This window comes from Branchiostoma lanceolatum, chromosome 6 (genome assembly GCF_035083965.1).
Source record: "Branchiostoma lanceolatum isolate klBraLanc5 chromosome 6, klBraLanc5.hap2, whole genome shotgun sequence".
Taxonomy (NCBI): domain Eukaryota; kingdom Metazoa; phylum Chordata; class Leptocardii; order Amphioxiformes; family Branchiostomatidae; genus Branchiostoma; species Branchiostoma lanceolatum.
This window is the reverse complement of record NC_089727.1, coordinates 1183256-1196237: the sequence shown is the minus strand read 5'-3', so window position 1 is coordinate 1196237 and position 12982 is coordinate 1183256. Positions and strand designations below refer to the sequence as shown.

General features: G+C 41.8%; 1 protein-coding gene across 2 annotated transcripts in view; it reads right to left on the bottom strand.

Annotated features, from left to right (window-relative positions):
- Positions 1-8734, bottom strand: part of LOC136436097 (sodium- and chloride-dependent glycine transporter 1-like) — a 44588-nt gene extending 35854 nt beyond the window's left edge. The window contains exon 1 of one of the 2 annotated variants that reach the window (XM_066429815.1): positions 8634-8734. Coding sequence is in view for 1 of the 2 variants with exons in the window: in XM_066429814.1 (XP_066285911.1) it covers positions 2549-2625 (77 nt within the window). In the remaining variant the exon portion in view is untranslated. Of the gene's footprint in view, positions 1-2548; positions 2641-8633 lie in introns of those variants that run through there. The other variant, XM_066429814.1, reaches the window with a different exon arrangement.
- Positions 8735-12982: the final 4248 nt, after the last annotated feature.

Genomic DNA, 12982 nt, shown 5'->3' with positions numbered 1-12982 from the left:
AAAAACACGTCAAAAACCAGCCGAAACCCTAGCTCTGCTTGGAGAGTAGAATGCTCCCTAGTATGGATGGACACAACTGCATCACATTAAATCAGTTATTCACAATATACATTAGCTGCTCATTAAATCATTGCACTAAATCTGTTCTAGGCTAAGGTTTTGTGTAATATACCAAACTACAGTATAATCTTGTACGATGATGATGACAGTATAATACATCTTCACCATTCATTCCTCTTACACGGAATCTAGGGCAAACAATAACAGTAAATCTGCTCCATCCTCTGAATGAATATTGATTCTCGCTCATCTCCATCGTTCCGACAGCGTCCAATCGGTGCGCGGCGCGATCACGCACCTTGCGCGTGGCCGGCACGAGGTGCAATTTTCCAGTCCCCGCGGCGCACGTCATGAATTTGCACTATCTACAGCCTAGCCCGGCCCTCCCTGAGGGGTACTTTACGCCGAATGAAGCACCTGACACGAATACTAATCAGCTTACAGGACTGAGACTGAGGAGAGAGAATTGGATTTTCCTCCTGATCGAAACAAAACTGAAGATGTACCTAAGCCCTCCAAATCTACTTGCTGTACAGCCAAAAAGCTCAGTTGATTGGACAAATTATGTTTGGACATATTTTTTGTGAGAAAAAATTGCATCAGAAATGTACATAATATTGAAATTCAGAGAAAATGATATTTCTATTCATGCAATTAATACTAATAATAGCATTTTTTTCTCTTCAAAACGAGAAATTGAGAATTTCCGCAGACCTGATATTTTATTTACAACAATTTACAGCATATAAAATATTCATTGACTTCCTATACTATGCTATAGCGTTCGAGTACCACAAATGTAACGAAATCTTTCCTCCATTGCCTATTGTAACTTCATTGATCAATTAATAAACGTTTCTCTTCCGTCTGGCTTAATTAATACAGACCCTTTCGGCAAAGTTTTTCCACGGTAACACGGAACAAACGCATCAATCTACGAATGACGCACTAGCTATTTTTCACCGTTAAAACAAACCTTTTGCCAACATTTTAGAGGACAGAATGTTTCTAATATGACTCAATCTAGATTGTCATCATTACTTTCAAATCTAATTTTGATTGGCTCTTACGACCTTTAATGCAATCTGGTGACTTTCAGCGTCTGACAATGGTTCAGCGCAGACTGTGACCATATATGGGCACAGATTTTTCCACGAAAAGGGCACTGGAGTCGACTGATGGATAGATGCTGACAGGTATATGCATACTAGGTGTGCGCTATGAAAGACTGCCTTAGCCCCAAGACTGTTGAAAGTGAAAGTGATCTCAAACCGGCTAATCTCACTGAAGAGCTGTGATAGAGCTGATTAGCAGGGGTGTTATGCCGAAGGGCGGTTATACCAGCTATACAGATACAGAAGCTGGGGTGTTGCGCCGAAGGGCGGTTAATTATATTGGCTATACAGATACAGAAGCTGGTGTGTTACGTCGAAGGATGGTTATACCGGCTATACAGATACAGAAGCTGGTGTGTTGCGCCGAAGGGCAGTTATACCGGCTTTACAGATACAGAAGCTGGTGTGTTGCGCCGAAGGGCAGTTATACCTGCTATACAGATACTATGTACAGTATTTACAGGTTCATTGTCCCGGGTTATTTCCCATTTACCCCAGCTCTATTCCACAAGTAAAATGAACAGTAGAGCACAGCTGAATGTCCCTATGTCCCGTCCTAAGGACTGCAATAATTAAGAAATCAAATCAATGAAATAAATTCTGTAAAAAAAAAAAAAGGCCAGCAGAACAAGGGTGAAGAAGAGATTTTTCAAATCACTTCTAGGATTAGCCAGCCTGGCGTAAAAGAGGTCATTACTCGAATTTTGGATGAGATCTAAATCCAGGATTAAGGATTTGTTGCCAACCCAAGATGCCCATTTGGCAGAGGCTTGCATTTTGAGTGCTTTTTCAGGAGATGAGTACAACATGCCTCCTCCGTATGTACTTACAGTAGATGTAATACTAGGGTAACATTTTCAAACCAGCGCTGTTTGCAGAAACAAAACTTATTGTGTACATGTATATCAATACACAGATTGCGCTCATGGCTGTGTTCTGTTGTCTTTTATTTCATTTTCCGTTCCCACAGAGGCGCAAACTGCACGGCTGAGTCCCAGTTTGGAGATGTGGCTTTAGCATAAGTGGTGTGCAGCCGCCCTCTTCAGAAGGTAAGAACCATCTGCACAGGACAAGTACACTCCTTAAGCGGTTGTTGTCGCTAATTGGAGGAAGTCCTTTACACACCGGGTATGCCGTAACTAGACCTTTGAGTGTAAGTTTGACGTTTCTTGATAACATGCATACCAGAATTACAAACAAGGGAAAAACCTACCTTGAACATGAACTTGGCAGTACAACAACGCGTTATATCTGACAGTAGCCTTCTTACAGATATATACTAGCTTAGATCAAAACCAAACCGAGACAAAAATAGAAAGAAGAATCTGGAAGCTGTTCAAGGTTTAAAAACAAGTTCACTGTACGCTTTGTACCCAGGGTGGTCAGACATGCACTTGAGACACAGCCAGTCCCTGCCAAATTCCTCCCAGCACTGCTGATACTCAGACATTCAGGGAGCACAACACAGAATTCAGTTTTCACTGTCACGCTAGTACTTGTACTAGTTTTCCAGCCAGAGCAAAAGCTTGAAGTACTTTGTTTACTACAACATGTGATTTACGATATTAGCTTTGTTGCCAAATTGAGAGGTCAACTTCAGAGTTGCTTGTGTTTTTACATGAAGGCTTCATACTATACACTCTGTCACCAAGGTGAGGGGTGTGGCAATGTTTGCGTGAACTCACAAGTGTCCTAGCCTGGATGCCAGACCCCCAAACTCTGAAATATCAATCCCCACACGATAGATATTTCAGAGTTTGGGGGTCTGGCATCTAGGCTACAAGTGTCCCAGTTACCAATCAATTATACATGATGTACATGTAGAGTCTCAGCAACAAAACTGTGACTGAGTGTTGAAAAAAATCTTGTGAAAGCTGCATTGTAATTTGTATATAAGATCTATATATCCACACAATGCATGAATATACTGCTGTCTGTTGCAATATTATCACACAATGTGTCGATAATTCCTCCTTGTCACAAACGCTACAGCTGCTGGCAGCACTACTCCTGCTTTGTTCTGCCATGACAATGCTACATTATGCAACACCTGCCATTATACGTGCAGGCCAAATAAATTCAGTTACTTGGTTCTTGGACACTTCCAAGTAAAATGTTTTTAATAAGATGAAAACAGAGGGCTGGGGGGAAATTTCAATCTGACTTAAGGCCACATCAATTTCATTTCTTGGTTAACGGATTTTTATTTCCCCCCCAAAAAAAAAAATTGAAAAAAAAAATTATGTTTTCATGAATTTTTTTTTCTACAATTTTTTTTTTTTAAATAAAAATCCGTTAACCAAGAATTTAACTTGGTGTGGCCTAATAGCCCATCATCCATGAAACTGTGTATGAAAAGGAACCGACTTTCCCCTTAGACCCTGTTTTCATGTTGATCGTTTTTATCTCCATGTTGATGATTTTATCCAGTTTGGCATAATCATTTCAAATCCACAAACCAACATATTTACTTACAATAAGTTAAGTCAAACTCACAGAATAAATAGATCATTCTAAAACTAGAAAGGCCGTCATTTGCCCCTGAGCAAATACAGCATGTTTAGCCATACTCCTCCCCATGCAAGAAGTGGACTGTCCCAAAATAATGCCTGGGCAAATCGAAATATTAACTGCATGTAGAAAGGCAACATTTGCGAGAGCATCATACTTCGCCAATCTCCCTCCCGATGCATAAATTGACTGTTCCAAAATCACCCGTGCAAAAAAATTCTCTCTACAAGTTCTGCGAGACCCCAAGAGCTTCTTACTGCAAAGGCTTGCGTGTGTTCCTGCAATATGACCTCAGGTGACCTAAATAGAACACGCGTTCTTTGGCCAGTGGCAAATGGAACGTGGGGATCCTTAGATAGAACATGGATTCCTTGGCCAGCAGCAAATAGAACATGGAACGGGGATACCACTTTTAGCCTGTTTTTGGTCTAAAAATAGGGCAAAAAGTCCCCAAAATGAAGCATTTTGAAGTGATATACACCAGAATTGTGATTGAAATCCTGTAGGGACATGTTCAAGGCGCCCTTGTACCGAATGTCAGGTCATTTGCTTGTAATACCAGGGCACAGGAGCCAAAAATATAAAAATTGCCTAAAAATGCCCCAAAAAAACTCCATAAAAATGATTTTAAGGCCTGTTTGAAAGCAATTTTAAAATCACCTGAGGGTATTTGCCTTCTTTACCTCCATGCCAAATTTCAGGTCGGCTGATTAAATAATGGCGGAGTTGAATCCATTTGAAGATTTGGCAGGAGAAGAAGAAGAACATGAACAAAAACAATATGTTGAGCCATACTAGGTATGGCTAAACATAAATACAAAGTCATTCTGAATGTTCGATCATCTATCACATTCAAAACCGTTCATTCAAACAAAGCCATGAAAGGCTTCTCTTGTATAGATCTGCTTTTTCAGTCCATGAAAGCAGAACACTTCTTATTTCTGCTCGGCCCAAACAAGAAAAGGGGAAGTAAACCCAAAGAACAAAGAGTTGACTTGTAACAGCATGTTTGAGTTGCTAGGGATAGCTGTATCGGCCTGTATGGTGGCCATAATGCCGGTTTTATCCAGAGTGACTCAGGGACATGGGCCCATGTTAGGCGAAACTATCTGGGGACCTTAATCACAGACTTGTTTACACATCACTGCTAATCATAAGGGACAGAGTACAAATGTTGGTGAGATAAGGGATATGTGAAGGAGTGTTTTGTTTTCAGTGTCAACTGTTAATGGACTTTTTAAATCAAGTATGTAAAATTAAACTTTAAATGTTCTTCTCCCCCATTTTCTTAGTCAATATGCTACGTCTACTGTACAAATGTACATCACTACATCATGTCTTCTTGGTGCATTTTGTCTTTCCTTCTCCACTGCTCCCAGGCGGAATCCTTGGTGGTCGCTACTCTTCCCTGAAACTTCCTTATAAGGTTGACACCAAGGCCAAGGGCAATAAGCATGCCTTGTCTGACGACAGAGAGGAAGCAGTTGGCTGTGTATACCATATATGGTCCTTCTACTTAGGTCTACTTCATGTTATAACTTATACATACTGCATATGATACCTGCACTGTGGCTTGTGTTACATTTCATGATAATCAACATGATGGAAACAACTCTAATTTGTACATGTGGATTAACTAGATTAACACTCCAAGTACAATCTGATCAATCCTCCTCAAATCCCTAACAACAACATCACTGTTTCTACTAATTGTCATCCTAGTTCCCGTTCTGTTGGGTTGTGTTTTGGGGAAGTGTAACTGTAAAGGTGGGAGATGGCATTCTCTATTCAAAGTATGCCTGGTATGATTATTCAACATTCATATATCAGTGGTTTGACAGATGAATAACACACGTGATCTGGGTGTGAGGAGGCTTATGATGTCACACATCATTTAAACAATACAGGATACTGCTGTTCAAACTTGAGGCATAGATACAATTGTAAGGATTCGTTCGGGTATTTTGGGATGGATTTTATGGGCAGTACAGATGTTTCCGCTGACTATAAATGAAAGGGAACACATGGTGGAATAAATATAGCAACATATGGGTAATACAGTACAGGAGAGAGTGTCAGAGGGCAACAATGGAGACCCATGTATCATATACATGTACCACTGTTATATAATACATTCTCTAAATAAAATACTTGCACATGTCCTTGTTACAAAAGGTAGCTGTGTAGTCGTATTTATGACATGTTTCCCAACCAAAACCTTAGAAACATGTGCATTTGTATGAACCATCAATCATGTCTTTGTGTGAAAATAAACTAGCTGCAAACATACACTGTACAATGTATCTTGCAACCACTTTACCTACTGCTACCTGCTGGAAAGCAAACACTACCAATTTGCCAGTAGTTTTATTTTTAGAGAGATTAGGCAATAGTCTGTGAAATAGTATTTTTGAAGCCAACAGTCTGAGTCAGTCAGTCCACACAAAATGTCATTTTCTGCAGTGTTACATGTGCTGTGAGGCCTGGGGCATACGCTGATGAATGTTTGGCATCTAGGTGATAAGATACACAATACAAAAGTTACTAAGGCAACTGGATGAAATTTATTTACTCATCCGTCAGACTACTCTCCAAGCAGAGCAGCACAACAAAAACGATGACAAAGTAGAAGGCATGACAAAAACGCCTAAAAACACGTCAAAAACCAGCCGAAACCCTAGCTCTGCTTGGAGAGTACGTCAGACGTTTCAAATAGCATTTGTCAGTGACAGAGAAAAGGATTTTACCATAACAATTTTGATTTTTTTACCAACAGATCACACTCAGGTCGATGACCTTTTGAAATGGTATGCCAATGAGGTGAAGACAATTTTCAACTACCTCACTAATTAAACTGAATACTTAGTTGTATTCACCTTATTTAAATACTAATGATAGTTTTGGTTCATTAAACACCAGACGCCTGCCCGGAGGCAGTTCTTCACCTCGCAGCTGGCACGGTTACGCTGTTTCTCCTACCATAAGATCTCAACATGTAAGCTAATATGGTCCGGCCACTGAAGGGATTAATCAAACAACCTTTGTGAGAAAACAGGAAGATAATTTCACATCCATATACTCATAATACTGGTGATTCTGCTATTTTCAAACGCTGTGCCTGAGTGACTTGCAGTTTTATATATTTTCATTAAATCATTGATCTGCTCAGCAAATTTTCAATGAAGTATGGATTTTCTAGATTCAAAATAATTTTTTACATTTGATTTTTTTTCTGATAATATTTTCTATAATGTTGAATGTTCTTATCTCGAGTCCACATCTTGTATTGTCTTGTCAGCAGGGACAGCCACTTGGTTAGTGACAGCCGCTGGCTGGGTGGACAGCCCTACCGGTATGACTGTCACAGCCAATTCAATGAATGAATATTTAAAAAAAAACATGGTCTAGGGGTGGTTACATCTCAAAATACGACTTACAAGTGCACTGCGGAAGAAAAATACAGGTATCCATGGTTTCTGGTTGACATGCAAACATCTTGAGACAACTTGAGCACACTTTTCTCTCAGTGGAATACACAAGCACAGTAACAGTAGCAGTTGCAGCCGCAGTGAAGTGTCCTTTCACAGCACAGCCAAGAACACCCAGGCAAAAGAGTGGCAGCCAATTAGTGGGCCGCCTAATGTGAAAAACATGGCCTAGCACCATGGGCGGAAATACATGGTGTGACGCAGGTGCGTTATTTGCTTTACAAAATATTCCTCGCGCTTCTATTTTCCAGTTTTATAACTCATAATCTGGTGTTTTCTCTGCCTATTTGCTCTGCACTTGTTTTCCGGGGGAGTCATGCTGGTAACAAGCTAAGATGTTTGTTCTCAGCAAACAATGGCTTCACGGTTCACCCCTTTCACTGTTTATGCACCACTACCTGACTCATACATTTTCAAATCAATTAACATAATGAGATTGGGAAAGGGTATCTGGTTGCTTTTTACTTTTCTAGAGCCATTTTTCGTCACTACATTTTTCAGTTAATATTTACTACCGGTGGATTATACCATTTCTTCCATACATTGTCCCCAAACAAACAAAAATCGTGACAAGAAAATTCTTTTTTGAAAGGTTTCCGTCCTGATAGGGTCTCCGCCCTGAGACCATTAATTATTAACACCGCTTATTCTGTCCTTTTGTTCTTCCTACAAACGCCTAAATCCGGGCTAGGTAACAATCACAAAGCACGCGTAGATCTGAAATTATGTTCATTCACAGTACAGTGGAAAATTACGGTGTTTTTCCCATCTAGCTACAGTTGCTACCAAACATGCGTCACTGAGATAATAAGGAAAAGGCGGGATCTGAAAGGGCCGATCATAATGAACAGACTGAAACGTACACCGGCTCCTCTGTAAACCATCCGTATTTCTTTTGTTCCCTTGTTATATGAGAAGTTGCACGTTGTAGCACGAGTTAAGCCCAATACTATTTCCTTCACAAAATTACCAGGATACGAGTGTCTAAAGGAAACAATTTCATATAAATGAGACGCAGAAATCTCCCCAGACATGTTCCAGGAACAAAGCGCCGGCCTCGTGCGTTCGGGGAAATAAACACCGAAAAACAGTCGCGCTTTTCCTCGCGCGCACGGGAGCACAAGCGCAAACACGTTAGAATAACGCAGATAAATAAACCAACATGTCGTAAAAAAACAGGGAAGCAGTCGGAGTAACCTCCGTGTACGGAACCTGAGGGAGAAGCGCCGCGGACGGGGTGGACTTGGGGCAGAAAAGCCGTTAATTTGGCTGCTTTTGTGACAATGGCCGCCAGCCGCGCGCACCGAACGTTACAACAACGGACCGGGTAGAAAAACGGTCACGAACACGAAAATAAGCCGAGACGAACCCGGATCTTACGTATCTGGGGCGGTCACGCTAACTACTGCGACAATCAGGCCGAAAATGGCTGAAAAGCGGAGGTTTTCATTCGACTTACCGTGATTTTGTGGCTGCAGACGACAGTTCGCACGCCGAGAGGAAATTCGTAATGGCGCGAAATGAGCCAACCACTCGGTTTCACTTACACTGACGTCATGGGGCGGGGCCAGGCGCGACCATTCTCAGGGCAGGGGTGTTCTGGGATCACTGTTTTTAAGTAGACTCATAAAATCCAATCTTTCCATCTGTTCAAATTCTTCTGAACTGGCTTTGCGGTTAATTCACATCGCTAGCGATAATTCATACGTCATGTGTTCGAGAGAAAACAGTAGTTGGAAAGTGAATGTTGAAATCACTTGAAATCGTCCAAATTTTTATGCATTTAGTCAGCATCCGAGATCACGTGGTGACACACTCGAGAAAGGAGAAATCTTAATATTTCATGCATGACGTCTGAGGATACAGTGATGCACGTCTGTCTCCAACCAGGTATATATTCAAAATCTCTGGTGTGGTGTGTGAAATAATAACACAATTCAGGGCAGCTCCGGTGTAGACTAGTACGCTCCTTTCACTCAGGTGGATTTGGTTTTAATAGATATCTTTTCCCCTAAAGAAAACGTCATTGTATTAAATTAATAAACAATAGCAAAACTCGTGACCGAGATAGTTACATATTCATGTGTTCACAGCGCTAGCGTACAAATGATAGATACTGACGTCACCATGCATTACTATGATCTATTATATCATGTGCACAAATATGTACGAGTAGGGACTAGGCCATATCTTGACTTACTTGACTCATTCTGACGATATCAAGGACATTATATCCATCAAGGACTAATGACCTTGACCATATAAACAGTTCCTTTTCGACTACCTACTGGGTACTGTGCTATTGCTATATGATACGGTTTAAAGAAATTGGCCGCGTGTCAACTTAGGGGATGGTCACTTTTGCTCATTTGGACCAAGGAGGTTTGGACCGATTTTCTTTAAATATCTATATCAATACCCAGCAAATGGACATGATATTATACATTCCAAAGGGCATTGTCCCTGTCAAACCCACAGCGACCGCCTGACCGGTTCTTTATCCAACACAAGCACGGGCACGGACCATTTGCTTTCTGTGTCACCTAATACTAGTTTGGATCCCATCCGATTATCATTTTTATCAGGGTCACGCTGAGTGCAGAAGCCCCGGTAGTATAAAAACGGACGGTAGCCGGGCTAACCTAATACGGAAGTGATGCCTCATTTTAATCATAGTTAGCGGCCGACGTTACACGAGCCATTTCCGTCAGGCATAAGACAATTTCCTGTGATCCGAAGGGAAAGCAGGATGACTGCTCTCTAGACACAATTTATAGTTAAAAGCCAGCCGAATTATCCAGTGGTTTTCTAAGCTAATGAAACGGTTCACGGACAAAGGGAAGGGTATTTTATTTGACGTAATTCGTAGCGAGGTGGAAGAGCGTTGCATAAATTCCGCTTCTTGAAGCTACCCAAGGACATTATATAATATAATTTTTATATAATGTTAAATATATAATGTCCTTGATCTAGCTTAGTGCGCCCTGAATCTTGAACCGTATGTAAAAACTGTAAAGTGAAAGCCAGCGAGGCACGAACTTTACTGTATGGTAGTATGATAAGTCGGCTTTTAGATCGTAAGAATGAGATTTTCCAGTTCTCCCATTCGGCGTATAAATGCGCGTGGCCTTTACAGCTGCCTGCCGGGGTGAGTCGGCTGCAGTTCCGTATGATCCCGCATTACCCCATTGTGGTCGTCTAAATGTTAAAAAACGAAAACTTCTTGGGTTTTTTCCCAGTTATTTTGTAGATTGCACCCTCGACTGAACATACTTGTTTGTCGTGCTTCTCTAGGGTACCCTACTATGATCTTATCTGTGTCGGTCACTTTGTGGTCCTGTATAGGCCGGAAACTGTGTACTTCTGCCTTATAAAGCGTTGTCACCCCCCCCCCCCCCTCCCTACTCACACGCATTGATTAAGGCTGTCATAGCCGGTGACCTAGCGAAATAATGTTGTCCTTCCTATAACGGCCTGGAAAACGTAGTGTCGGTAGGTAGGGATTTCGACCGAAAAAAACTAAAATGAATCAGGACACTGGTATTTTGAACATCATGATTTACTAATACGGTATAGATTGTACAAGCGCATTTTAGAAACAAAGCAACAAAGAAGTACAATTTTTTCTAGACACTGTTACATGAACTGTTTAAATCATTAAATACAGGAAGTCTGTATGGAATCTATAACTGAGGTGTCAGATTGTCGACCCCCCAAAGAATTTCCATTTGAAATTTGATATCCTTTCTAGAAAAAGCGCCCGAAACGAAGCAAAAAGAAGCATCTTCAGGCTTTCAATCCAATTAACTAATCTGATCGTCTTTTGAACGATGCAACAGTTAGCTAAGTCCTTACATTTCAATTCAAAGGACAAATCGTAGGAGTGTTTGCAATATCATACAATTTGCTAGGTGACGCTATGATACCTTCACTCTCAGGTCATTACAGCTTGCTTGTCAGGTCATCCATATATACTTAGTATTTATAGCTATAGTACATAGTTGAAAAAACCGTTCGACCTGCATAAATAAAGACTAATTTCATAAAATAAAGGCAAACTCAAGAAGGAAGACACTGGATAGTTCGGCGCTGTATACGTATGATCAGTTCCAGAACTTTCATACTTAAGACGGACAGACAGACGTTACTCCCATACTGTCGATCCACCGATGATAGAAATGCAGCTTTTAGAAGGCTAATGTCATCAAATAAAGGCAAACGCAAGATTATTAAGAAGGAAGACCGCTAACAGTGGACAGTTGGACCGCGCTCGGTACACCGTAGTTTCAGCACCAGAGGCAGAACCCGGTGTACCTCCTCCCTCCCGATGTGACCCGTGTCCTCATCCGTAAGCTTCAGGCCTCGTTCATACACAACCGCCGGCTCGGGAGGAACTCCCGTCACCACAAGGCGGTGGATCGCCCCTCCTTCTTCCTCCAAGAAGACTTGAACCGGTGCGAACATGTCTGGGGGACCTTTGAGGAGAACGCTGTTCGTGGCGTTCAGCGGAAGAACTATCCCGCGACCAAGCAGGCCTGCTGTAAATCTTAAGTTGTCGTCCGTTGTGTTAAGAAAGATAGTGAGGTTGCCGAAGACGTGGTTGCCATAGCAACCCACATAGTCTCGTTTGTTTTGCGGGAAGTCGCGAGAGGTGACGGGAGGCACGGGGAAGGGGTCGGCAGGGCGTGTGCCCCAAGGTGGTGGTGTTCAGCCACGGGTCCAAACCTTCAAAGGCACACATCGAGGGATGTCAGTTGCATCATATCAGCATAGAAATGGAGCTAGGAAGAATGGAAAAAAAGGGAAGCGAGGGCGAAGTATTAGCTTGAAGTTCTCTTTTTTCACTTACAAATTATTAATATGCATGTTTATGTCCAGTGTGCACATGAAAATTAAATTCACAATCGATTATATTATCAGCTAGGTGTCGCTGCTGCAATGTGAAGAATGTAACGTCACCCTTGTGACGTCACCCTTCTCCGCGAGGATGTCGGCCAGAAGGGCGACGGTGAAGGATTTGGAAATGGACGCGACACCAAAAAGAGTCTCGTTGTTCACCGGGAGCCGCTTGTTCGAGTCCCGTCTGCCGTACCCCTTGGCGAAAACGACCTCCCCGTTCTTGACGACGGAGATGGTTAAGCCTAGCACAGAGTCGGCCCTGCAGGCCACGAGGTTTAATTTGTATGAAGCTGTACAAATCTTCGATTTCTGCCTCCAACGTTGTTGCCGCGGCCACTGCGCTCGAAAACAGAACCACTGCAAGCATGGCCAGCAGTGCGACAAAGGTCTTTGCCATCTTTGGACGTTACCGCAACTTGAGCCAGAATACGGGAATTAACTACCGTGTGCACTTCTGGTATATGACCATAGGGGAAAGCTACCATTAGTCTCCCTGTCTGTATTTGCAATGAAAATAAATTTTAAAAAAAAAGAAAAAAAAAGAAATATAGTTGTTATTATTAAATTCATAATCAGCGGCCAGCAGGTCGAATAATGAGTTTTTTCATGAATAAACAAAACTGAAGCGAAAAAAAAGTACTAGCACCTCTCCGACCCAGTCATCGGCAAGCCTTTCAGTACATCTGTATAAACAGAATGGCCTTCTGCTAGTGCCCTCCGAACACATGCAATCTCTAATCTCCAAGCATATGAATCGGTCTGGGTTATTTTGTTGGCCTTGTGTAGAATTTTCTGCGTTTCTACGTCCATGGCGAGAGGACAGTTCTATGCAGTTAACTTTTCACCCCCCATCCGAATGTTTCAAAGTCAGGAGAGTGGTCGCTATCATTCATACTTTTATTGTTCAAG